Source organism: Cetorhinus maximus, chromosome 16, assembly GCF_964194155.1.
Source record: "Cetorhinus maximus chromosome 16, sCetMax3.hap1.1, whole genome shotgun sequence".
Classification (NCBI taxonomy): Eukaryota; Metazoa; Chordata; class Chondrichthyes; order Lamniformes; family Cetorhinidae; genus Cetorhinus; species Cetorhinus maximus.
The window spans coordinates 87,371,250-87,395,816 of NC_135894.1; the positions used below are offsets into that span (position 1 = coordinate 87,371,250).

At 44.9% G+C, this 24,567-nt stretch overlaps 1 protein-coding gene and 1 long non-coding RNA gene across 5 annotated transcripts in view; one reads left to right on the plus strand and one right to left on the minus strand.

Moving 5' to 3' along the window:
• kcnj15 (potassium inwardly rectifying channel subfamily J member 15) overlaps positions 1-24,567 on the minus strand; it is a 42,089-nt gene that overhangs the window by 4,186 nt on the left and 13,336 nt on the right. For 2 of the 4 annotated variants that reach the window (XM_078560294.1, XM_078560293.1), the window contains one exon: positions 4,332-6,511. The exons of 1 other annotated variant lie outside the window; for it this stretch is intronic. In XM_078560294.1, the coding sequence (XP_078416420.1) occupies positions 5,389-6,495 (1,107 nt within the window). In that variant the 5' untranslated portion in view covers positions 6,496-6,511 and the 3' untranslated portion in view covers positions 4,332-5,388. Of the gene's footprint in view, positions 1-4,331; positions 6,512-21,711; positions 21,852-24,567 lie in introns of those variants that run through there. One more of the 4 variants, XM_078560292.1, reaches the window with a different exon arrangement.
• The window catches only part of LOC144691800 (uncharacterized), a 78,564-nt gene continuing 54,663 nt past the window's right edge, over positions 667-24,567 (plus strand). The window contains exon 1 of the long non-coding RNA XR_013579222.1: positions 667-832. This is a non-coding gene — a long non-coding RNA (uncharacterized LOC144691800). The remainder of the gene's footprint in view (positions 833-24,567) is intronic.

The following is a 24,567-nucleotide window of genomic DNA, read 5'->3' on the forward strand; positions in this document are numbered from 1 at the left end:
AATCTGGCTGAATATGGCCAGAAAACAGATTTCTTTTTTAACATCAGGTCCTGCCATTAAATTCACAGCCGCTTGAGCACGTAATCTAGCCTGATACTCCAATGCAGCATTGAAGGGGTGCTGCACTGTTGGAGGTGCAGTCTTTCCAATGAAAGGTTAAACTGATTCTGATGCTATTTTGAACAAAGGCAGAGAAGTTTTCCCTCTGTCCTATTTGTGACTCAACCAATGTCGCTGGAACAGATGATCTGGTCTTTATTTCATTGTTGATTGTGGGACCTTGCTGTGTGCAAATTAGTTTCTGTCTATTCTCAATTACAACCTTGACTAGACTTCAGATGTACTTATCTCATCCACTGATGCTGTCAGACCTGCTGAGTTTTTTCCAGCATTTTTTGTTTTCGTTTCAGATGTACTTTGTTGGCTGTAAAACACTTTGGGATGCAAGGTTTTTCTTTCTTAAGCATTTTGGCAAGTAATAGATTAGATTGCCATGACAATCTGCCGTGCATTGAAGTGCAGATGGTTTAAACCTACATGGCTTTGTAAACTGGGTTCATATCAATAAAGTGGGTTTTGGCACAGGCAAGGGTCAACACAAAGTGTAAACACAAAGGCCTGGATCTTCCACAAAATGGCAATCATTGTCGGATTGCCGTTCTGCCTCTACTTTTCTGTACCCTGACTCTGCTCTGCATTTCTGGCTGCGTCTTCTGAGACCAGCTTCTTCAGAAATGCGGGTGTCCCTTCAATTGAAGAGCTTCACCGTAGTGCTGGAACATTGAGGGGGAGATAAGCCATGCCCCATTTTTACAGCACTAGTTGTCATAAGGTAAGTTTAAATGTCCAGTGTGAATGTTAGTGAACAGGTAAATGGATGAATGCTAGTGAATGGGCAGGGTGGTAGGGTGGGTAGGTGGGTGAGGTAAGTGGGTAAGAATGGAGGGTGGGTGAGGTGAGTGGGTAGGGTGGCAGGTGGGTAGGGTGGCAGGTAGGTAGAGTGGTAGCTGGGTAGGGTGGTACCCGGTTAGGGTCACAGGTGGGTGAGGTGGAAGGTGGGTAGCGTGGTAGTTGGGTAGGATGGTAGGTGGTTAGGGTGGTAGATGGATGAACGGGTAGATGGGCCAATGGTGACAGTCAGGTAGGGGGGTAGCCAGGTTGGATCCGGGTGTATTGGGTGGTGGGGGTAGTCAGGTCTGGTCAGGGAGTAGTCGGATGGTCAGGGGTTAGCATGGTTGGGAGGGGTGTTGGTCAAGGGGCCAGTGGGGATAGTCGGGGGGGTAGTCAGGGTGTAATCAGGGAATCGGGGGAAGTCAGTGTGAGTGATTGGGCGGTCAGTTATGTAGTTACCCAGGAGATAGTATAGGATTTTTCTGTCTAACATTTCCTGGGTAACTATCTAGGTAAGTAAATCAGAACTGTCCAAAGTCTTCCATGGGAGGGTCCTAGGGAGCAAGCGAATTGCCCATCGGAAGTTCAAACTTTCCAGGTGATTCCCCCGATGGTCAGTGCAATGGGACTTCTGCAGGGTCCCAACGTACATCTGGTCTCCAACGACCCGGAGACCAGAAGATCTGAATCAAAATGTTTACATGTGAGGTAACAAGCGGAGCTAATAATGCAACAAAGATGGCAACATTTTAGGGGATGGAGGCATAAAAGATTGGAAAATGTGTCAATAACATTTTCAATGGGACCAACTAACATGAGGAGAGATCTGTGAGCGAGTTTAAGGTCTACAATCAATAACAAATTGATGAGTTGATCAAAGACAGCACAGTGCATAGTCAGCAATGAAAATACATTGCCGAGAACATTACTCTGACTAAGAAATGTCACAGTAAGTAACAAGAATAACAAATAAATGGACAGGGTGAACCTTAGTTTGTTGAAGATCTGAATGTGTTCAGCAGCAACAAGAGAGGAATACAGTTAATGTTTCGAGTCTGCATGACTTTCCATCAGAACGAGTCATATGGACTCGAAACATTAACTGTATTCCTCTCCGCAGATGCTGTCAGACCTGCTGAATTTTTCCAGCTATTTTTGTTTTTGTTTCAGATTTCCAGCATCCGCAGTATTTTGCTTTTATCCTATGTGGATTATACTGACAGACCTGTCCTGAGAGAACATGGAATTTCACAGCTGAATAGGTGTCAAGGCCCACTTCAAACAGAGACACTTGAAAGACAAGTAGTGGAAAATGCAAAAGGCTGGACGAATCTCCTGGGTTTGTGAGGACGATGGAGAGTGTTTACTACATCTCATCAGAAATCCAATAAACACCCATCTCCTGTTGATTTATATCTCAGGATGTGTAAACATGAGATGAATGCAAGACATGACTATATCCCCTCCTGGGAATACACAGGGAGAATGGATAAAAATCTGGAGGGCAAGCGAATGACAGAAGGAGAAGAACAAAGAAACAAGAAGGACCTTTTTCTCTCTCTTTCTTGCTGGAGGCAAGTGTGTTTTAGCAGAGACAGGCAGCAAACAGGAAGGAATAGGGCAACCTCTTTAGTTAACCCAGCAGAGGGAACCAGATCAACTCTCCCTCTGGGACCAGCCAACAAGTGTCTCCAACAGACTGCGAATCTGCCAAAGTCAACTCTACCAAAAATCAACCAATTTAATGGCCACAATGTACCATCATCTACGCCTCATGGACAAGCCAAAGACTGATTTGTATATTTTAAAAACTTTTACTTGGACTCTTAACTTCTCATTTCTGACCTCTATGTGTGTGTGCGTGTGTATGTGCGTGCCACATCTTAATTATTTTTCCTCAGGTTTTAGTAACTTAGTCCTTCTTCCATGCAAGGAAGCCTGGTTAAATTGGCTCCTTTTTAAAAAATAAATACTATCCATGGGGAAAGGATCTTTTAACAAACCTTTGTTGTGACCAACTGAGGAGGTTGTAAAAAAGGGGAGCGAGCTTATTCCTCCACGTGCCCGACGTATCACTCACATGGGAACACATATCACCCATTTCTGGTTAACTACCAGTGAGGATATTTAGGTTATTTTTTTCTTCTATTCATTCATGGGATGTGCATGTTGCTGGCCAGTTCAGCATTTATTGCCCGTCCCTAATTGTCCTTGAGAAGGTGGTGGTGAGCTGCCTTCTTAAGCCACTGCAGTCCATGTACACCCACAGTGTTGTTAGGGAGGGAGTTCCAGGATTTTGACCCAGTGACAGTGAAGGAACGGTGATATATTTCCAAGTCAGGATGGTGGGTGGCTTGGAGGGGAACTTCCACATGGTGATGTTCCTATCTATCTGCTGCCTTTGCCCTTCTAGATGGTAGAAAGATTATTAACTACATCTTTACATAGAATTAAAATTGCCTTTTAGGCTGGAAGACTTGCCCTGGTCACATATATCCATTCTGACAGGGAGACAATGGGCTGAATGGCTTTCTTCTGTGCCATAATTCTTTATACATATCTATTCTTTCTGATTGCCTTTACAATATCACTACACACAGGAGCCAGGGCAATCCTTCCCTTGATGCATTTGCACTATTATGAATAATCCCTGCTTCAATAATTTACTTTATATTTTAAAATATAAACTCATTTGACCTTTGGCTTCTCAGGACAGAAATCAAATTAATGGTGCCACGGCTCACTAGGCAAGAATGCATTTGCCCAGCCATAATTCCATCTCTCGGTCACACTTGCACACAGTAACACTCCACTCTAGCAGCAGATCCTCAACATTTCCACCTTCTACTGTGCAAACAATGTAACTGACACTAAAAGGTGCCTGCACATTTTACAAATACCAACAATAATAATGCAGTCAATACATATCCCATGCTGCAGCATTACAAATGGAATTTTTTAGATACATCGGAACAGCTTATGGAGAATAAGGGGGTCAGTTTGACTTTAGAACATAGTATAAAACAAATGATATCAGCTTGACCTGTCCAGATTAAACACCTCTCCTGATTGTGGTCAATAAAAACGGAAAACAAAGAAACCAGGAGCATTGTGTAATGGGCAGCCCAGCCAATATTATCCGCTTCACATTATTTCCCAGAATCAGAACCCCCCTCTAAGAAAGTAAGGTACGCTATTTATAAATCAGATCAACCAAATTATTTTACAAAGTAATAACCCAGCATTGAGCATACAAACAATAATTTATACAAGTACAACAAAAATAATGCTTTGCTTCTCAGGATAATGATAACAAAGCACAGAATACATTTTCTCATATTCCTTTCGAAAGCTGTATAAGACTATATTTAAATTGGAACTTGATATACAAATGGGATTCCATTTCTATTGTAGTCCACAGTGAGTAACGCTCCATATACTTACAATTAATTATTCAGTTTATTAGGCATTGACATAAATAGGTGGAAGCATGAAGTGTAATTTAAATAAATCTCTCAGTTTCATGAAAATGTAAAAATAAACATTAACCAGACATATTAAAGGAACTGTAAAATGTTTTCCACTTAAAAAGTGTGGCATGCCGCTAATAGGATATCCTAATTAGTCACATCAGTTGTTTATCAAGATCAATAAGACTTTAACAAATATGTGTCCCACCAACATGTCATCAAAAGAACTAGTTATTTCAATGAGATTAAACATTTAAAAAAAAATCTATTCAAGTACATAAATCACATTTATATTCTATCAATTGAGAATTATTGGACATGGGCTACACATCAGAGTAAAGGACACCCCATTAAGATTGAACAGAATAAGTAAGGAAGAATCAGGTAAGTTATGACATTGTGGCTAGCTCAGTGTGGTCCAGTACATTAGCCATTAGCCGTATGTTGCTAATAAAGAATTCAGATGTGGAAAGCTACAGATCTGATTAGTAACTAAAGAAATGAGTAATAGACTGGATGGACAGTCCTGGATTTTAAAAGCTGGTAGACTAAAATGAACGTCAAATTGAGGGACGTAGGCGGTTATACTGTTTTTAGGTCCAAGGGAAGAATACATTGGGGTATGAGACAACGTGAAGAGCCATGATATTAACGAAGTAAGGATGCAAGGAAATGGAAGACAATGGCTTATTTGAAATTTAGCAGGAATAAGGGAAATGGTTCTGAGCAGCAGGGACCAGAGCATCATCTTAAGATACTGCTGGATTGGTTGCATCATTAAGTTTTATCAAAGTGAACAATCAAATAAAAAGAATACATTTTCTCCTTAACATAATTATTAACGTTGCTCTTGTTATATAAGATCATTGGGAACTTCTTGGTATTGGCTTTGACTAAATGCGCTCTTTTGATGAATATGCTAATGGCTTCACTGAAGGCCTTTTATGTACCAGGCAGATGTTTATTGATTATAAAACTTCCAAAGGATGCTGGCATTATTCACATCATATTGTGTACAAATGTTATGCTAGACATTGCTATGAACAGTTTGGATCCTACTGAATAATTTGTTCTGTTCGTCCTCTCGATATTTTTCTTCAAGTTTTAGCTTATCAATGTCCCCATACCTCAGTGCTTCAGAGGCAAAGTAAGGGTTTGAGCTCTTTCTAAGCTTGTCAAAGAAACTGAAGTCAACCAGATATTTCCCACCAGGGGACAGCGACATAAGAGGCACGAATTCATAGCCCCAAAGTATCTCCTCTGGCACATATGAGGTTCTGATCTGGCAAGCAGCACCCGTGGACTCCACTGTGGCATTTAAAATGACAACAAGCTCAAAGTCTTTATCCCTCAGGTTTGCCGACGCATATCTGCTCAGTGGACTTTTCTCGTCAATAATGTGATAAAAAGTCAAGGGGAAGGTGAGGAAGGGGCTCTCAGAACCAGTGTCCACCTGAAAATTCACATTTGCCTGCTTGAGTTTGATGGTCTCGCCTTCCTCAGTGATGTGGTTGTGCAGGAATTTCCCAGAAAGCTGGCACTGAAGTAGAAGACTCTTCCTCATGTTAGCCACACGAATCATGAGGCAAAGCTTGTTATTGTGTATGGCGATGGCAGCATGGTAGCTAAACCTGATCGTCTCAGAACGCTTTTTTGGCCTTGCGATCTTTGCCAGAAAAGTACCAGTGACAAAGATCTCCGCCAAGGTGGTAATGACCAACTGAATGATTAACAGGATAATGGCAAATGGGCACTCCTCTGTGATACAGCGGAAGCCATAGCCAATGGTTGTCTGGGACTCCAGGGAAAACAGGAATGCTCCTGTTAAGGTTTCAATGTTCACCACGCAGGGTGTGTGGTTAGCTGGGGGGTGCAATAGCTCTAAATCTCCGTGTACAAATGCTATGGCATACCAGAGGATCCCAAAAAGGAACCATGTTATCACAAATGTTGCTGTGAAGAGAGTTAGCTTGTATCGCCATTTCATGTCAATAACTGTGGTCCAAAGATCCTGTAGGTAAAGGAAGGCCCAGCCATCCACTTGGTCAATTTTCACATTGTTATGGCCATCTTTTGACACAACACGTCGTCTTGCAACTTGGGAGATCATGCTAATGTTCTCAGGGTTCTCCATCTTGAAAGGCAACGATCTAAAAGACACAAGGATAACAAAAAAGGTTGCTATTAGGGAAATGTTTATATACATATAGATGTACAGAACAGTAACTCATATAGAAATATACATGGAAAAATGCCACTTTACCCAATATAGTCTGGGTCACCATTTACCTTCCACACAGTTCCAAATGCATTTGCCCACTCGATTCCCTTATTCCTTAAACCCTTTTTGTTTCACCCACCTATTCAAGCTAATCTTGAATGTTGACAGTGCCCCAACCGCTGACTGTAGAAATGATTTCCACGGCATCACAACTATTTGGAGTGAATTTTACGAGGGGACGGAATGCTACTCCCCTCCCCCGAGGCTGAAAAGCCCACCGACCAGAAATCCGCTATCCTGCAGTGATAATACAGTGGGGGCAGCGTTAATTAGTTAAGAGTGGGATTTCTACCCCTCAAGGATAGGAAGCCCCATGTTAGAGAGCTGCTGGCACGTCTGATTGGCCGGCAGCTCTGTAATCCCAGCAGCGCCAGGATTGAGGAGTGGCCACGGCTGGGACTACAGGTAGAGTCCCTGAAGATTAAGTGCCATGGATCCAGGAGCTCAGCTAGGCCTGGAGATTTTGGTTGAACCTGCTTGGCAGACCCCAGCGAGGGGGAGGAGGGAGGCAGGGGTCAGGTTTTAGAGGGGTTGTGGATAAAAGAGGGGTATGATTTTGCGGGTGCCCCCAATGGGCACAGGGGACACCCCCAAAAGAGCTACCCCACCCCCTCAAAAGAGCTACCCCACTTCCTGCCTGCCAGCAGCCTGTGCAGGGAAAGCTGCCAGGCTGTTTGCCATTCCCCTGACTTCCCCCACAGATCAAAAAATACATTGGGGGGAGGGGGGGGTTGAGGTCTTTAAGTGGCAGTTAATTGGCCATTTAACGACCTCAATAAGCCTAAGGGTGAGCAGGCTGCCTGATGCCCTACCCACCCACCCCCGTAATATGGGGACAGGGCAGGGGTGCACGAGAAGGTAGCTTGTTAACCACCTGCTTTATGTCACACACCCCCTGCCTCCAAATGTGCAGGTGGGAAGCTGTAAAATTCACCCCTTTGTGTAAAGTACCCTCAGTTCTAAATTTTCTACATTTAATCTTATATCTGTGAGCACTTGTTCTCGACCTCTCAACTACTGGAAACTGGAAGCAGTCTGCTTATGCCTTTCCTGTCACATCCTTGCATTCTTTTAAGCACTTCAATTATAGGATTCTATATTGTGTGCTACTCCTATTTATACTTCCTCATGTTTTCTCCCTTCTAACCAATTCTGAATCCATTTTGCTATCCTACCACTAGCTCTGACCCATTAATCTTCTTTAGTAATCTCCCATGTCGCACATTGACAAAGGCGTTCCAACAGTCTGTGCACTTCACATTCTCTTCACTTCCCTCATTTACCTGCTCAACAAATTTTATGAGGCTTGTTCCTCGCAAGTCTTTTTGAAAATCCATGCTGGCTTGTTCTATTTACTTCTTATCTAGGTCTGTGGTTATTCCATTTATTAGTAGTCTCTCAAATATTCCATACGACAATGTTTAAGCCATCGGCCTGTAAGTACCATATTACTCTGTCTCTATTATTTAAAACGGCACCTCATTAGTTACTCTGCAGCCCTCTGACACAGGCCCACGCTCAAATAGAATTGTCACATATAATTTTTAGGCTCTCATCATCTCCCTCCCTCATCTCTTTCAGGATCTTAGAACATATTGTATTCGGCCCAGCTTATCTTCCTTGAGCGTATCTGAAACTTTCCTTTAATACATGTGAACCTACGAATTAGGAGCAGGGGTAGGCCATTGGCCCCCTTGGGCCTGCTCTGCCAGATCATGACATCTGATTATGGCCTCAACTCCACATTCCGCCTACCCCCAATAACCTTTGACTCCCTTGTTAGTCAAGAATTTATCTACCACTGCCTTAAAATGTCCATTGACCCTGCCTCCACCGCTCTCTGGGGTTTAGAATTCCAAAGATTCATGACCCTCTGAGAGAAAAAAATTCCCCTCATCTCCGTGTTAAATGGGAAACCCTTTATTTTTAAACTGTGTCTCCTAGCTTTAGTCTCTCAAAAAGGGGGAGCATCCTTTCGGCATCCATCTTGTCAAGTCACCTCAGGATCTTATATGTTTCAGTAAAACACTATCTGACATAGTATCACCCAGCTTGATCAACCACTTCAGGATTAACTCTCCTTTGATATCTTTCTCTTTAGTAAAGACCAATATGAAGTACTTATTATTTACCTTGCATATTTTTTGATTGTCATCTACCAAGTGACATCCCTCTCTCCCTCTCTTTTAAAACTCACCATTTTATTGATAGTCTTACAAAAGAAGTGACTGTTCCTTCTGATGGTTTTCAAAACTATTTCCCTATGATTTCTTAGCTTTCCTTAACCTGCTCAGAACCTTTTCCTTTATTTTCTCATATTTTCCTTTACTTTTATCGTTATTATTATCCAAACAGGCCCCTCCAGTCTCCTGTGTGCTAATTTCTTCACCTACTTCAGCTCAGCTAATTCACTCCTCATCTTTTCTAAAATCTGTTATAATCCAATCTGTGGTACTAGTTTTTGGACTGATTTTTCCCCATTCTAGTTAGATCTTAAACCATATCATAGTGTGGTCACTGCTCCTGAGGTGCTGAACCACTTACTTTTAGCTTATCTGCATGATCTATTTCACTATTCATAATGAGTTCATTGACGGGTTGGCAACTGTTTTTCTGTTGGTCTAAACAGAAATTACATGGATTCAGAGGCGACTGTGACAAGGACACTGGCCGGAATTTTCCGGGTCCTGTTGGCGTCGGGCATCATGGCATGCGGGGTGGGTGACAATATAGCGACAATGCTAAAAATCAGTTTCACACCATCATGAAACCGTCCGCTCCACCCATCAATGGCGGGCTATGTTTCCCACCGCTGCACATCAGGAACCTGATTTCAATACTTTAGCATCTCATTATAAGCCCTGCTCACCGGAATCATCCCCCCCACATCGGCGTGACTTCAGAACAGCGTACTTCATGACTGCCCGTGAACTTCATGGGGAACTCGGAGGTGAGTGCACACAACCTCGCACAGCGCTTGCGAGCATCGCCTGTAGGACATCAAGGAAGAGGCACTGTGCTTTCACAGGGAGCACAGGCAAGTCGCTGGGGGTAAAGGCTCAGATCCCTGACATCCTCCAGGGTCCAGAGAGGCTGCATGGTTGACTCCTCGGGAACAAGGGGATGTGGCTGATGATGCCCGTGCAGCGGCCTCAGACTGCAGCAGCGCAACAGTATAATGAGGCTTATGCCACGACCTGGACTTTGGTGGAGCAAACGAAAGGCATTTTGAAAATGAAGTTCTGGTGCCTCGACAGGTCTGGTGGAGCCACTGCAACACGGTCCCCAGAGTGTGTCGCGCATCATCGTCGCTTGCTGTGTGCTCCACAACCTGGCATTGCGACAGGGGGAGGGCCTTGCTGAGGAGGAGATGGAAGAGCTGCATGTCTCCTCCAATGAGGAGGAGGATGTTGAACGGGATGAGGTCCTCGAGGGCGAGGATGCCAGCGATGAGGCCAACACACTGATCAGACGAGGTAGGCCTGCAGGATTTGTGGAGGATGATGACGAGATGCAGTGAGGACAGTCCTGACATCCTCACCTTGCATCCGTGAACGTTTGACTCCTGTGTGGCTGATGGTAGCGCACATACCCTCAGCGCTCAGGCTCCTGTCATGGAGATGCAGCAGAGGCCCTGATAGTCGCTAGATTCCAGGAGGATGATGGCAACATGCAGTGAGGACACTCCATAGATCTTCACATTGCCTCTGTGAATGTCTGACTCCTGTCTGGCTGAGGGCAGCTCGCTTGCGCTCTGAGATCAGGGTCATATCATGGAGATGTAGCCATGAAACTTTAAATGCGAATTGTCAGACTTCAGCACCTGACCCCTTCAGGAGCACAGCATCGCTGGTCACAGATGCTGAAGAGATGGGGACCAGCCCCACTTCAAAGGTGCTGAGAGCACACGGAGAGAATGACAGAACTCAGACACCTGCTTACAACATTCTGGCAGCAATGACAAACAACACTGGGGTACAAGCATCACTGATGTGTCCAGTGAGTCTGAGGCCGGACCATCACTTTGCTCTGAAGGTTACACACTGCACAGGGAAGAGGCCCTGGACTGAGAAACCAGCTGTTACCTTGCGCAGGAACCAAGGTTTCACATCTGAGTGACACAGACACTGCTCATCATAACAAGGAGCCATAAGCAAGGAGACATTCTTGGGAGTTTACTTCCTATCGTGAACATTATGTACACATGATTACCACCCATGCCCAAGCTGTGCAACTACACTTTCCTAACCTTCCTGACCCTGCCATTACAGCTTGGTGCTCCGCTGACATCCACACCAGAGGTGGATGCAGTCTACTGACTGCTACGCTCTGCTCTGTGATGGCCTTGACAGGCGTCTTCTGGAAGGCTGAGACCTGGAGGCCCCGGCCTGCTTTCAGGGTCCTGCTGTGTGGCAGTGGCATTCTCCCCAGCCTGTGGAGCTGGAGCTGCTGAAGTCACAGGAAGAGGGGTTTCAGATGGGCCGGTCACTCCCAGAGTCACCTGGGTGGATGGCCCTGGATCGTGCACCTGCTGATCCTCCTCCCCTATGGGTGCCTGAGGGCCCCTGGCTGACTCCTTGAGGAGAAGGGGAAGCTGGAGTGAGAACGAGCTGCCTCGCACCCCTCTCACGTTGACACTGTTGGAGGCCAACTATGGTGTTAGCATGGAGTTCAACCCGCACAGCAGTGCAGGATCGATGTGCTGGACCAAGGTTTCTATGGCAGCTGCCATAATGTCAGTGTTGACCTCAGTGCATTGTCATGCCAGTGCTATCACCTCAGACTGAAGACGGATAGACTCCTCCATCTTGCAATCTGAGGAGTGAGGCGGACATCTCTTCCTGATGTTCCCGAGCTTGCCTTTGCAGCTCCAGCAACTGAGGCGTGACAGTCCAGAGGCTGCTCATCTGACTCGGACTCAGAAGATTTCTGGCCCCCAGCAGTCCTCCGAGTGATGGAAACTGGGGAAGTCCCTGCTGCTGTCTGCTGTGGATCAGACAGTGTGATGTGCCCACCAGATTGTGACCCCGAGGCTACTCTAGTACTAGGTCCCACCGAGGTGTGTGTCTCTGTGCTGGTGGAGGGTGTGGGTGAGCGCTGTGATGGATCTTCAACTAGGGTGTCATCAGATACTTCTTCTGAGGCGTCTTCACGGCTTTAGTCAAGGACCTGGCTTGTGGCCCCTTCAGCTGCTTCCCAGGTGCACCTGCGAAAGCAAAGAGAGATAAATAGTGCATGACAGGGGACTGCGGGGAACAGGACATATCACTCACGGCATGGTTGTCTACTGGATGTTGCATTGCAAGATCCTCACTTGGTTGAGCACCGCCAACCACACCATCAGCACAGGGATGGACCAGATTGTCGCTGGCCAGCTGGATGGCACTGTTTTCAAAGTCTGTGAGGACCCTGAAGTCAGGCATTCCTTCACCAGTCTGCGAGCTCTCCCTCTTGTGTGCCAGCTTGTCCTGCATGAAGACAGATGGAGAGATTGTAAGCAGGATGCCTGCCAGGCCAGATGAGAAGGATACCTGGCATGTGTGGGTGGTGAGTGGTGCCATGGATGGGATGAGGACATGATCCGCAGGGCAGATGAAGGTGAGTGTGAGAGAGCGAATGGTGATGTCCCTTGAACTGGCAGTGAGTGAGATCCCTGTGGATGTGTGATGGGTTTGTGAGTGTGTGAATTGAGAGTGATGAGAAGAGTGACTTACCCTGGTGGAACAGAGGATATCATTCATCCTCTTTTGGCACTGGGTGGCTGTCCTCTTTTGCAGGGCGTTGGCACTGACCACCGCTGCCACCGCCTCGCATGCTGGATTGGTGACCTTGCTTGTTGGCCTTTACCCAGAGTGGAGGTAAAGGACATCCCGGCAGGCCTTCACTGCATCCAGTAGGTACCCAAGGGAGGCATCGCTAAATTTGGGGGCAGCATATTTCCTCCCTTTGGCAGCCATGACTTTCCAACAGCTTCCAATCCCTTAGAGAGTGCTGGCTCTGTGCAGGGGCTCCCTTTAAATATGGCATCTGGATCACTGAAGGCCTGAGGTGACGGCAGAGCGGGAAATCTGAGGCTCCCCCACCAGCGATCCAGAGTGTTTCCCATGAATACATTATTAATGAGGAGGGAGGTGCCGGAAAAGGGACATCGCCGTGTGAAAACTTGCCGTTGCGGCCGGCAGGTAAAACAACTTTTTTCACGCCCGCGACTGCACATAGTGCAAATCTGGGACGATTCCACTCACTTTCTCAAAGATTTCATCCTGTTGGTTGCTGGGAGCCCAAGAAAGACTTTGAGATATTGCACTGAGCTTTCAGCCCGAAACCTCAATGGCTCATTGTTCAGGAACTCATGAAGTCTATTTAGTGAAAAGGCAAAAATCAGTTGACCAGGATCTTCTCAATGAATTGTTTGCCTATCTATTCCCTCTTATTCGTGAAAATGTTTTGCTCAGACCCTATCCTCTCCTCTTGTGACAAGTCTACCAGTGGTCCGACAACGCTCCAGAGATTTCCCCCCACTCTTTTTGGCCACTCGTTTCCTGCTTAAAACATTCAGGGTTGGAGCAGATCTTGAGGGCCAGGCAAAATTCCACCTCGAAGAGAACTGCCCTACGTGGCAACATTTAACAATTGATTAGCTAAGTGGTGAAGTTACTTGCCCCATGCTTTCACATAGGAATTTTCCGCATTTTGACCCAGTAACAATGAAGGAATAGATTGGAATTTGGCATAACTGTTTCTTGGGCTGGTCAGCTTGTCTTAGTTAGTAGCACTTTCATGTCTGAGTTAAAAGGCTGCATGTTCAAGTCCTATCCCAGGGCCTACTGATATGTTTAGATCTGTGACTCCAACGCATTATATGGTTACCTGATGTGACCTGGAAAAAACACACAACGAGTTTGCTCAGGAATGTCAGGATTTCAAAAAATGCAGATTAAGGTGCAGCCCATCTCTACATCCTTACACAATCACCAGCATAATCAATTGTTTAGCATTTCACAGCCAGTCGACACATTCCAGTGCAATGTTGAAGGACTGCTGCATTGTCAGAGGTGCCGTCCTTCAGATGACACACTAAGCTGAACTCCTGTCCAGATGGATGATAAAAGGCACTTATGCTTTGATGCCTCTTTAGTTAGGACAGAAGCCCCATCTGTTCTCTCAGTTGGACTTAAAAGATTCCATGACAGACTTCCAAAGGAGAGTAGGGGAGTTATCCCCAGTGTTCTGGTCAATAATTATCACAATAAACATCACAAAAACAGCTTGTCATTATCTGGTCATTAATGTCTGTGGGAGCTTCCTGTGCACAAATTGGCTCCTGCATTTCCGACATTACAACAGTGACTACATTTCAAAAGTTCTTCATTGGCTGTAAAACACTTTGGGGAGACCGGAGACTGAAAGGTGCTATATAAATGCAACGTCTTTTTTTAAAGTAATGGACTCCCTGGACTGGGTCCCCACACTTACACCAATACAAGCTTCCTAACCATGCTTGAGAGATCAGTACACCCACACAGCTACCGCTCTCCTCCATGTAAAATCATCTAAAGATCCTGTGACAAAATCAATGTACTGCAGATGCTGGAAATCTGAAATAAAAACAGAAAATGCTGGAAAAACTCAGCAGGCCTGGCAGCATCTGTGGAGAGAGAAGCAGAGTTAACGTTTCGAGTCCGTATGACTCTTCTTCAGAGCTAAAGAGAAGTAGAAATGTGATGGAATTTATACTGTTTAAGGAGGGGTAGGCCATGAACCAGACCATAAGCTCCCCCCTCTATCTTCACCCCTTTTTTCAGCCCTTTTTAAAATTCTATTTTTATTTTTTATCTACTTATTTTTATTCATTGTTTTATCTCCTTTTTATCCATTTTTCTATCCTTTCTCCCCAGCCACCACCCCTCCCCCCAGCCGACCCCCAAAAGGGCCATAGGTTCCATGTTGTTCTTTCACAGAATGCTGACCCTTGTTCTGCTATTCACACATTCTGCTTTCTTACCCTTACACCACTATCAGCACCTTCTTTAGCCCTCACCACTAACATTAACACTCCCTTTGTTTTGTGTCTATGATATCTCTCCTTTGCCCCCACCTATCGCTGACCTTCCATTCAGCTTCACCTGCTCCACCTCCCCTTAAACAGTATAAATTCCATCACATTTCTACTTCTCTTTAGCTCTGAAGAACAGCCATACAGACTCGAAATGTTAACTCTGTTTCTCTCTCCACCGGATGCTGTCAGACCTGCTGAGCTGGTCCAGCATTTTGTGTAAAGGTCCTGTGACCCTGTTCCGAGAAGAGGCTAGAGTTTTCACAATGAACTGTCCAATACTCTCTCAGCCAACACCACGAGAACAAATTTAGCTGCTCACTTGTCTCACTGTGGTTTGTAGGATATTGTGCGCAGAATGACTGCTGCATTTAGGAAAAAAGAACTTGCCTGTGTTATAGCACAACCTTTGAACATTCCAAAATACTTTGTGGCCAATGATTAACTGCCGTAAAGTAGGAAAACCTGGCAGATAATTTACATATGTGCATCTGAGATCATGGCCAATTAAACTGTTTTGTAGGGTTGGTTAAGGCATAAATGTTGGCCAGGACATTAGGAGAGCTTCCCTACTCTTCTTCAAACAATGCCATGGGGATCTTTACATTCATCCAAGAGGGCAAATGGGACCTTGCTTTCATCTAAAAGATGGACCTCCCAAAGTACAGCATGAAAGTGTCCTTTCAGGTTAGCTGCTCAAAACAGCTGGAGAACAAAGGGGAAAAAATTATACTTCAGCTGTATACCTTGGGCCTTGGCTAGACCCATTCGCATTCAATTCTGACAACCACACCTCAGGAACTGATGGGCCAAATCTTCCAAGGAATTGCAATCACTGTCGGGTTGCCATTCCGCTCCTTTTTTTTTCACACAGACCGAAGCTCCGCATTTCTGGCCTGGACTTCCAAACCGGGCCTCTTCAGAAATCGGGAGAATGCCTATTCTTGGAGTCCTTCCTCGTAGTGCAGGATCGGGGGAAGCCAACTCACAACACTTTTTTACTGCACTAGCTGAGCGTCCTGGAAAGCCTTCATTCAATAACAAACTGAAAAGGTTTGGGACATTTAAATAGCTTCTCAGTGTGTTAGTGAATGAGTGTGTGAGGTAAGCGGGTAAGGTGGCAGGGTGGTAGGTGGCAAGGTGGGTAAGATGGTGGGTGGTAGAGTGGGTAGGGTGGCAATGTGGGTAGGGTGGTAGGGTGGTAGGGTAAGTAGGGTGGTAGATATGATAGCTGGCAGGTAGCATGTGGCAAGGTGGGTAGGGTGGGTAGGGTGGTGAGGTCAGGTCACATCGGGTCAGGGGGGAGTCGGGGGCCAAGGGAGGTCAGAGGGTCAGGGGGAGTTGGAGGGTTAGGGGTGGTCAGAAGGTCAGGGGGGGGGAGTTGGAGGATCAGGGAGAGGATTCTGAGGGTGGGGGGAGTCAGAGGCTCAAGGGGGTCGGAGGGGAATCTCAGGGTCGGGGTTGGGGGGAGTCAGAGGGCTGGGGGAGTCAAAAGACCAAGGCTCAAGGTAACTTAAACATAACTTGTATTCCTGTGCCTAATCTGACACTAGAGGATATGGAGCAAAGCCACTATCTATAAATTTTGATCAGTAAGTTAGTGCCTAAGGCAGGTTGAGGTACAGGTCAGCCAATGATCTAACTGAATGATGGAACAGACTTGAGGGGCTGAATGGCCTATTCCTGTTCTTAAATCTCTACAGCAGGACTGGAACCTTCAACCTTTTGATTTAGAAGTGATAGAGTTACTATTGAACTGAGCCTGTCATTATTTACCTAGTAATTTGCTGAATGAAGCACCTTGAGACATTAATGTGAGGGAGTTATGGTTTGGCTCTACTGGGTCAGACTTAAACAGAAAACTAGTTTTATTACTATAGTTTTCATCAGTACCACTGATTGCACCATTGGCAAAAATAAATGTCATTTGGTTGCACATTAATGGGGACTGGTCCTAATTATTCACAATGAACTTACATAAAGCTACTTCAGGTAAACTTCTGCATGAGTTGTATCAGATTGGTATAAATATTGGTGCCATTAACTTGAGGTTTGTGTCCACATTACATTAAGTGCCATGTATAATGGGGGATAGTGTATGAATTGCACTTTGCTAAGTAATGTTTCAGGTGTATGTGTGGAAATTTGAGTTCATATTAAACTTTTCCTACATTAAAACAGTGGCCAAGCTTCAAAGTACTTCATTGGCTCAAAGGGATGTTCCGAAGTTGTGCAATGTGTTACATAATGTCTTTCCTTTCTTTTACTGTCATTAATTCAACCTGTAAATTGAAATCGATAGCAGCAGGACAGACAGCCTTGTAGCGAAAAGATGTGTAGGGAAAGTTAGTGCAACATGATCAGAAGATAATATTCATAGAAATGTAAATCTAATACAAACAAATGATTGATTTTCCAAAATGTTGCCTCAAAACAAAGCTTTAGAGGTGTGTTCAGCAATATATAAAAAAACAGGTCACTTGCATGCTGTGTTTCCAGGGCTACAGAGCATGTGGTTATGTTGCCATAGTGTGCATGGCTGTGTTTGGGGCATGTTAAGCTGGTAATCACTTAACACACAAATGCTGGATGGATGGCCAACTTGAGATTTAGTGTATTAATGGTGATATAGGAAAAATCACGCTTAAGAAAACAAACCTTAATAAATGTGCAATGCCGCTAGGCTGCACTTGTACAGCCACTTGTGCATCAATGGAAAATGTATTTTTCAACAGAGAATCGCAACTTAACTCAGAATACTGAGGGCAGTAAAGCCCTGAGGTATCAGACCCCTTTCCAGGAGTCTGTCTGACAGCAATTTACCTCTGTTTTACACACAGCTTAACTCCAGTCATAGATTGTGGCCTCAAGTTTCTCCCACCATTGTTATTGCTCTATAGGGAATGGTCGCACAGTGGGTATGTTACTGGGCAAGTAATCTAGAGGCCTGCAGTAATGATCGCGAGATGTGAGTTTAAATCCCACTACGGCATCCGTGAAATTTAAATTCAAAATAAAATCTGGAATTTAAAAAAAAGAGCACTGGTACAGTGTTTCAAAACAGACGACCGCAGGACCGAGATCGTGCCAGATTTTGGATTTTGCCAGATTTCGAGTTGGGTGGTTCGGACCATGGGTGGTTCAGGTTAAGCCAGGTCAGGTGGGGTGAAGGGTCGCTCGAAGCGTGGGAATAGACTGCCGCGCAAGTCAGGCACCACATTGCGTTAATGCAGCGCCTAGCTCAATTGTCCAGGTAAATTATTTTTTTATATTACTCAATTAAAATTGATGCATGGCACATTCTAAGAAAATACCCAGTTTTCAGACAACACTGGTTTTTGGGCAGCTGGGTTTGAGACACTGTGCTGTATCAGGCTGCGCTGTATTGCATTGGGAACCAGGAAACTACCAGTTGTTGTAAAAGAAAACCCATTTGGTTCACTCTTGACCTTGAAAAAAGGAAATCGGCAGTCCTTATTCAGCCTGGTCTACATGTGACTCCAGGCTGCAGCTACACGGTTGATTCTTAACTGCCCTCTGGAAATGAAAACAGGGAATGCTGCAAACAAGCAGCAGGTCATAGGTCTAAAACACTAACTTTGTTTCTCTCTCCACATATGCTGCCAGATCTACTAAGTATTTCCAGCATTTTCTGTTTTAATTTCACATTTCCAGCTTTTGTATTAGTGCCCCCTGAAATGGCCTAGCAACCAATCAGTTAAGAGCAATTAGGGATGGGAATTAAATGCTGGCCTTGCCAGTGACACCCACACTTAGTGAATGAATAAAAAAAAAAATCCATGATTGAATTGTGGCATCAATTCTTCAATATAGTTTTGTACAGCTCAAGGTCTTTACAAACAGAAGTTATATCATTTGTTTTATATATATATATATATATATATATACACACACATATATATATATATATATATCCGAGTTGTTCTTCACAATTCAAGTGTGTATAGGTATAAAAATTTTACACATATACAATGATATTTAAAGACAATCCCAGTTGCAACTCAGAAACATGAAACTCCTGCCATTTTTATTAGAAAGCTGACCTGCTGCTGAATGAGAAGAATCATTGCAAGATTTGTCTAAACCCTGCTGGGCCCTAAAGGTGCTGCACGGTTTTTGTTTTAAAACCTCCACCTCTTCAAATTCTCCCTGGAACCCCCCTCCTCCGCCTGCACCCATTATGAGGACATTCTATACCCGATCCATTACAGCGTGTTCATTTTGCTGATTGAGACTTTTCACTCTTGAGTTGCTGTCAGTCATGAAGGACAGAATTGAATAGAGCCTGGGCAAAATAGAAAGGAGCAACGGTCAACAGGCAACTGAAGCGAGGGCTGGAGGGTCAACAGAACCCAGGGGTCAACAACTGTCCATAATTTAAGAGATGGTCCCTTATTTTGACTGTTTGCTTTAACGACTACCAGGGGAATCATGCTCAACTCTCCCCTACTCTTATGATTCCCCGGTCTTATGGTCACCCACCGTACATGTGATCACCACCTCCCCCCCATCCCCCACTCTTATGGTCACCAGCACCAGCCCTCCTCTGGTCCCATGGTCGAAGTGTCCCTTATTTTATTTCATAAGAGTTGGTCACCCTGTCTGGGATAAAAAGTTGAAGTCTGTACCAGGGAGCACAAAAGTAAGAGGGAAGTGCTGCTGAATGTTTGCCTGGAGCGATGGTGCATGAGGGATAGCTTTTGCTTCCTGGGGCATTGGGACTAGTTCCCGAGGATGTGGGACCTGTACAAGCCAGACAAGTTGCACCTTAACAGGACTGGGTTCGATATCGTTGTGGGCAGGTTTGATAGTGCTTTTGGGGACGGTTTAACCCACACTGGCAGAGGGATGGGAACCTAAGCGTGGATTCAGAAGGGAGAAAAGCAAAGCTAGTGTTGCGAAGGGAACGGTCCCTTCGTAATGCTGACAGGGGAGAGAGGAAGATGTGTTCGCTGGTGGCATCAGACTGGAAATGGCAGGAATGGTAGAGGATGATCTGTTGAATATGGAGACTGGTGGGATAGAAGGTGAGGGCAAGGGAGTCTAATCATGATTCTGGGAGGGAGGGGAAGGAGTGAGAGCAAAACTGCAGGAAATGGGATGGGCACGCTTGAGGATCTCGTCAACCACGGTGGAGGTCGGGGGAAATGAGTTGAGGAAAAAGGAAGATATATTGGAAGTGCTGGTATGAAAAGTTGCATCATCAGAATAGATTGGTATCCTTATAGGAAGCGGGGGTGTGAGGAAGCATAGTTGAGGTAGCTGTGGGACTCATTGGGCTTATGGTGAATATTTGTTGATAGTCTCTCCCCAGAAATGGGATAGAGAAGTTGAGAAAGGGAAGGGTCAGAGAGAGGCCATATGAAGACAAGAGAAGGATGGAAATTGGAAGCAAAGTTGATGCAATTTTCCAGTTCAGGGTGAGAGGAGGAAGTGGCACAGATACAGTCAGTACCGTACTGAGAAAAGAGGTAAGGGAGAAGGCATGAGTAGGACTGGAATAAGGAATGTTCCATGTATCTCACAAAAAAGGAGAAATAGCTAGGATCCTTGGCAAGGTCTTTTATTCGGAGGAAGTGAATTCTGTTAAAGGGGAAGTTGTTAAATATGAGAACAAGCCCAGCCAAACAGAATAGGGTGGTGATGAGTGAAGACTGGTTGGGCTTCTGTTCAAGGAAGAAATGGAGAGTCTTCAGGCTACCCTGGTGGGGGGTGGGGTTGTGGAGAGATCGGACGCCCATGGTGAAGAGGGGATGATTCTGGCCAGGAAACTGGAAACTGTTAAAGTGGCAGAGGGCATTGGAAGAGTCGCAGGTGTAGGTGGAAAGAAACTGGTCAAAGGGAGAAAAATAAGAGTTGAGAAAGGAAGAAACCAGTTCAGTGGAACTGGCTGAAGTGATGGTTCTTGTTTGTGGAATCTGGGGAGGAGGCTGTCTGGTGCTGGGGACCAGGGGGTTGGAGACTGGCGGGAAGAACTCCGGAAGAGATTAAGGTCAGTGACAGTCTTGGAGATGATTGTTTGATGTTTGCTGTTCGGGTATTGGTCCAGTTGGCATTCAGCCTCTGCAAAGTAGAGGTTGGTTCACCAGACAACAACAGAAACACCCTTGTCAGCAGCTTTGATGACAACGTTAGCGGTGGTCCTTAGAGAATGGGTTGCAACATGTTCAGAGGGAGACAGGTTAGAGTAAGGAAGGGGAGCAGGGAAGTTCAGTTTGCCAATATCATGCCAGCAGCTCTCAGTAGAAAGGCCTAGAGAGGGCAAGAGTCCAAAGGGGGGTCCAGGTGGAGGAAGAATACTGGACACAGGGGAAAAGGTTTGCTGTGCGAGTGGAGGACCCCTGGCCAGAGAAATGGGTGCGGAACTGGTCCAACTCCTTTTTTCAACTGTTGAAGTGAACCTGCTCTCACTGTGCAAGCTTATTTCAAGTGTCAATAAACCCCTGTGCAAAGAGAACCCACCTGACATCTGATTTAATTGTATGCTTATAAAGCTTAGATGTATGGCCCTGCATTTTCCCTAAACTATATTGTTCATAATGTCTCTCAGCACATTGCCTAATTAATCCCTTAGTTATTTTAAACACTTCCATCAAATCACCAAAAAGCCCATGCTTGTCTAGTTCTCCCTGATAACTAAAAACTTTGAACTAGGGGTCAGCCTTGAGCCTTATCCAAGGCCTCTATATCAAATGATGTTGATTGAAGAATGACTATTGCCCATGATACCATAAGAACTCCCCCCACCTTCAAATACTGCCACGGGACCTTATACGTCTACGTGAACAAGCAGTTGGCGCCTTGGTTTAATATCTCATTGAAAAACCAACTCCAAAAGTGCAGCACTCTCTGAATACTGCACTGAAGTGTCGGCTCAGATTACATGCTCAAATCCTGGAATGGAGTTTGAAACCACAAGCTTCTGATTCAGAGTCAAGGGCTGTGCTACCAGTGAGGCACGCTGAGGCTGAAAACTTTTGTAAAGAGCTTACCGTGTAATTTTTTTCTGCCACATGAGAGGGCACAAGGGAAGTGATCATTGGAGCCAAATACAGAAGCTACCTGGAAATAAAGAGCAGGTGAATCCACATCGGCGGAGCGATCAAAAACGTAACACTTCAGGTGTGAGCACAGCCCAAGAGGAGAAATCCCTGAAGTGGGAAAAGTCAGGACTTGCCCAGGAATGCAAGAGCTGTGCTCACTTGAGCATGTTCTGATTTGTCCCATCTGGGCTACGCTAGGAGCTCAGCTCTTTTCTACTCCACTGATGCTGCCAGACCTGCTGAGTTTTTCCAGGTAATTCTGTTTTTGTTTTGGCTTTCCAGACCAACTGTTCCAGACCTGCGGTAGGTTCATACATGAGGCAGTATCCTATCCTTCCCCATCAGACCCTGACTAACCTGCTGCCAGCACAAATTGTCTTTACTTCAGATTTTTATTTTTGCGCTTTTTATTTTTTTGACTTTACTGAGTGATTATTGGATGCTAAGAACGGAACTTTCAGAAGAACATGTGAAAAGTAATAAGAACATAGCATGCATTCAGACACTGAAGCATCAGTAAGAAATATTACAATGGGAAAACAAGAACACTGCACCCTACACCAGATATTTTATAATGCATAGATATAAATAAATGATAAACACACAACTTTGTTGATTGTGCGAGGCCTGGCCAAATGAAAGAAACATCTACTTTTGCATCAGGTGCATGGATCTACACACCAAAAATTCACCTACAACCTCAAAGTGTCGAGTGAGACTGTAAGGGAGAGGGAGGAGCTCTACTCTACCAATTAATAAATTAAAGCAGATGACGGGGGCTTTGAATGTGGAATAGGTTTTTAGCAGGGATGATGAATTAACCCAAATTTCTAGCATCCTTTAATAAATACACACGCTCTTCTCCACTCTACTGGTCAAGGTATTACATTGGCGCAGAGCAGTTTTCATTAACAGCAATCTAGCTTTTCTGGGTTTTACATTTTGCACTGGGCGTAGAACCAAATGGCCTTGCACTCTGTGTGCAGTGAGTGGACTGCAAAGCCAATTTTTAAAACTTTAAACTCCAATTTAAGAAGCCCTCAGTGGGTCAGCTGACTCATTGAAGTGTTTGACCTTTGAAACCTGTTTTTAGAGGTTTCATCCACAGCTCAGTTGTTATCACCTTTACCTGTGTCGGAACATTGTGGGTTCAAGACCCACTCCCAGGGCAAAAACCTAGGCTAACATTGCGATGCAGTGCAGTGGGAGTGCTGCACTGTTGGTGGCCACAGCTTTTAGATGAGATGTTAAACTGAGGCTCCGTCTGTCTTGTTGGGTGAGAATTCTGCAGCAAGTAACTCGCTTCCTGACTCCCTAAAACCTGTCCATCACCTAAAAGGCACAAGTCAAGAGTATGATGAAATATTCTCCACTTGCCTGGATGAGTGCAGTTCCAACAACACTCAAGAAGCTTGGACAAAGCAGCCCACTTGATTGCCTATCCCCAAACATTCACTCCCTCCACCACCAATGGCAGCAGCGTGCACCATCTACAAGATGCACTGCAGGAACTCAGCAAATCTCCTTAGACAGCACATTCCAAACCCACGCTTGCTACTACTTATAAGGACAGCAGATGCATGGGGACAGCACCACCTGCAAGTCCCCCTCCAAGCCACACATCATCCTGACTTGGAACTATATCAGCATTCCTTCACTGTCGCTGGGTCAAAATCCTGAAACTCCCTCACTAACAGCACTGTGGGTGTACCTACACCATGTGGACTGCAGTGGTTCAAAAAGGAGGCTCATCACCACCTTCTCAAGGGCAATTTAGGGATGTGTAATAAATGCCAGCCTAGCCACTGAAGTCCACATCCCGTGAAATAATATATTTATTTTTAAATGTAGAAGACTCCATGGCATTATTTTGAAGAAGAGCAGGGGAGTTCCCCTGATGTCCTGGCCAATACTTATCCCTCAATCAACAATTAAAAAAAAAGAATCAGATTATCTGGCCATTATCAAATGAATCTTTGTGGGAGCTTGCTGTGCATAAATTGATTCCCACATTACAAGTGACTACACTTAAAAAAAAGTACTTCATTGGCTGTAAAGTGCTTTGGGATGTCCTGAGGTCATGAAAGGCACTATATAAATGCAAGTTCTTTCTTCCTTCCTGACTTTAGAAATTCTTTTAGCATTAGAACCCATTAGGAGAGCTCTGAGTGTACATATTTATATACAAGTGCACCTTGATTTATACCCTCTTATTCAAACACATGTACATTTATATAATGCATTTCACAAGCTCGGGCCACTCCAGTTCTGTTGAAGTGTAGTCACTGTTGTAATGTCACAATTCACACACAGCAAGGTCCCACAAACAATAATGCAATAAACTACCAACAACAACTACTTGAGGTACATAAGAAGATATTAGGCTAGATGATCAAAGACTTGGTCAAAGAGGCATACCATTTGTTTCAGATAATGGTCAAAAGATAAACGTTAGCCAGGTCACTCCCATTGTTCTTCAAAATAATGCCAGGGCATATTTTACATCCACCCCTGAAAGGGCATACAGGGCCATGGTGTAATGTCTCAGCTGAAAGATTGTGACTGTGTAGCATTGGTGTTACAGTAGGGTGTCAGCCTCGATTTTGCACTCAAGTCGCTGAAGTGACACTTGAAGCCATGATCTTCTGACTAAGAGGCAGGCTTGTGAGCACAGGGCCATAGCAATGAGTGAAGAATGATCTGAGTGGGCAGCAACTTTCACTGGCTCCCCATCCCTCAGCATGTTGTGTTCAAAATCCTTGTCCTTGTTTACAAATCCCTCCTGTAATCTTGTGTGATTATGTG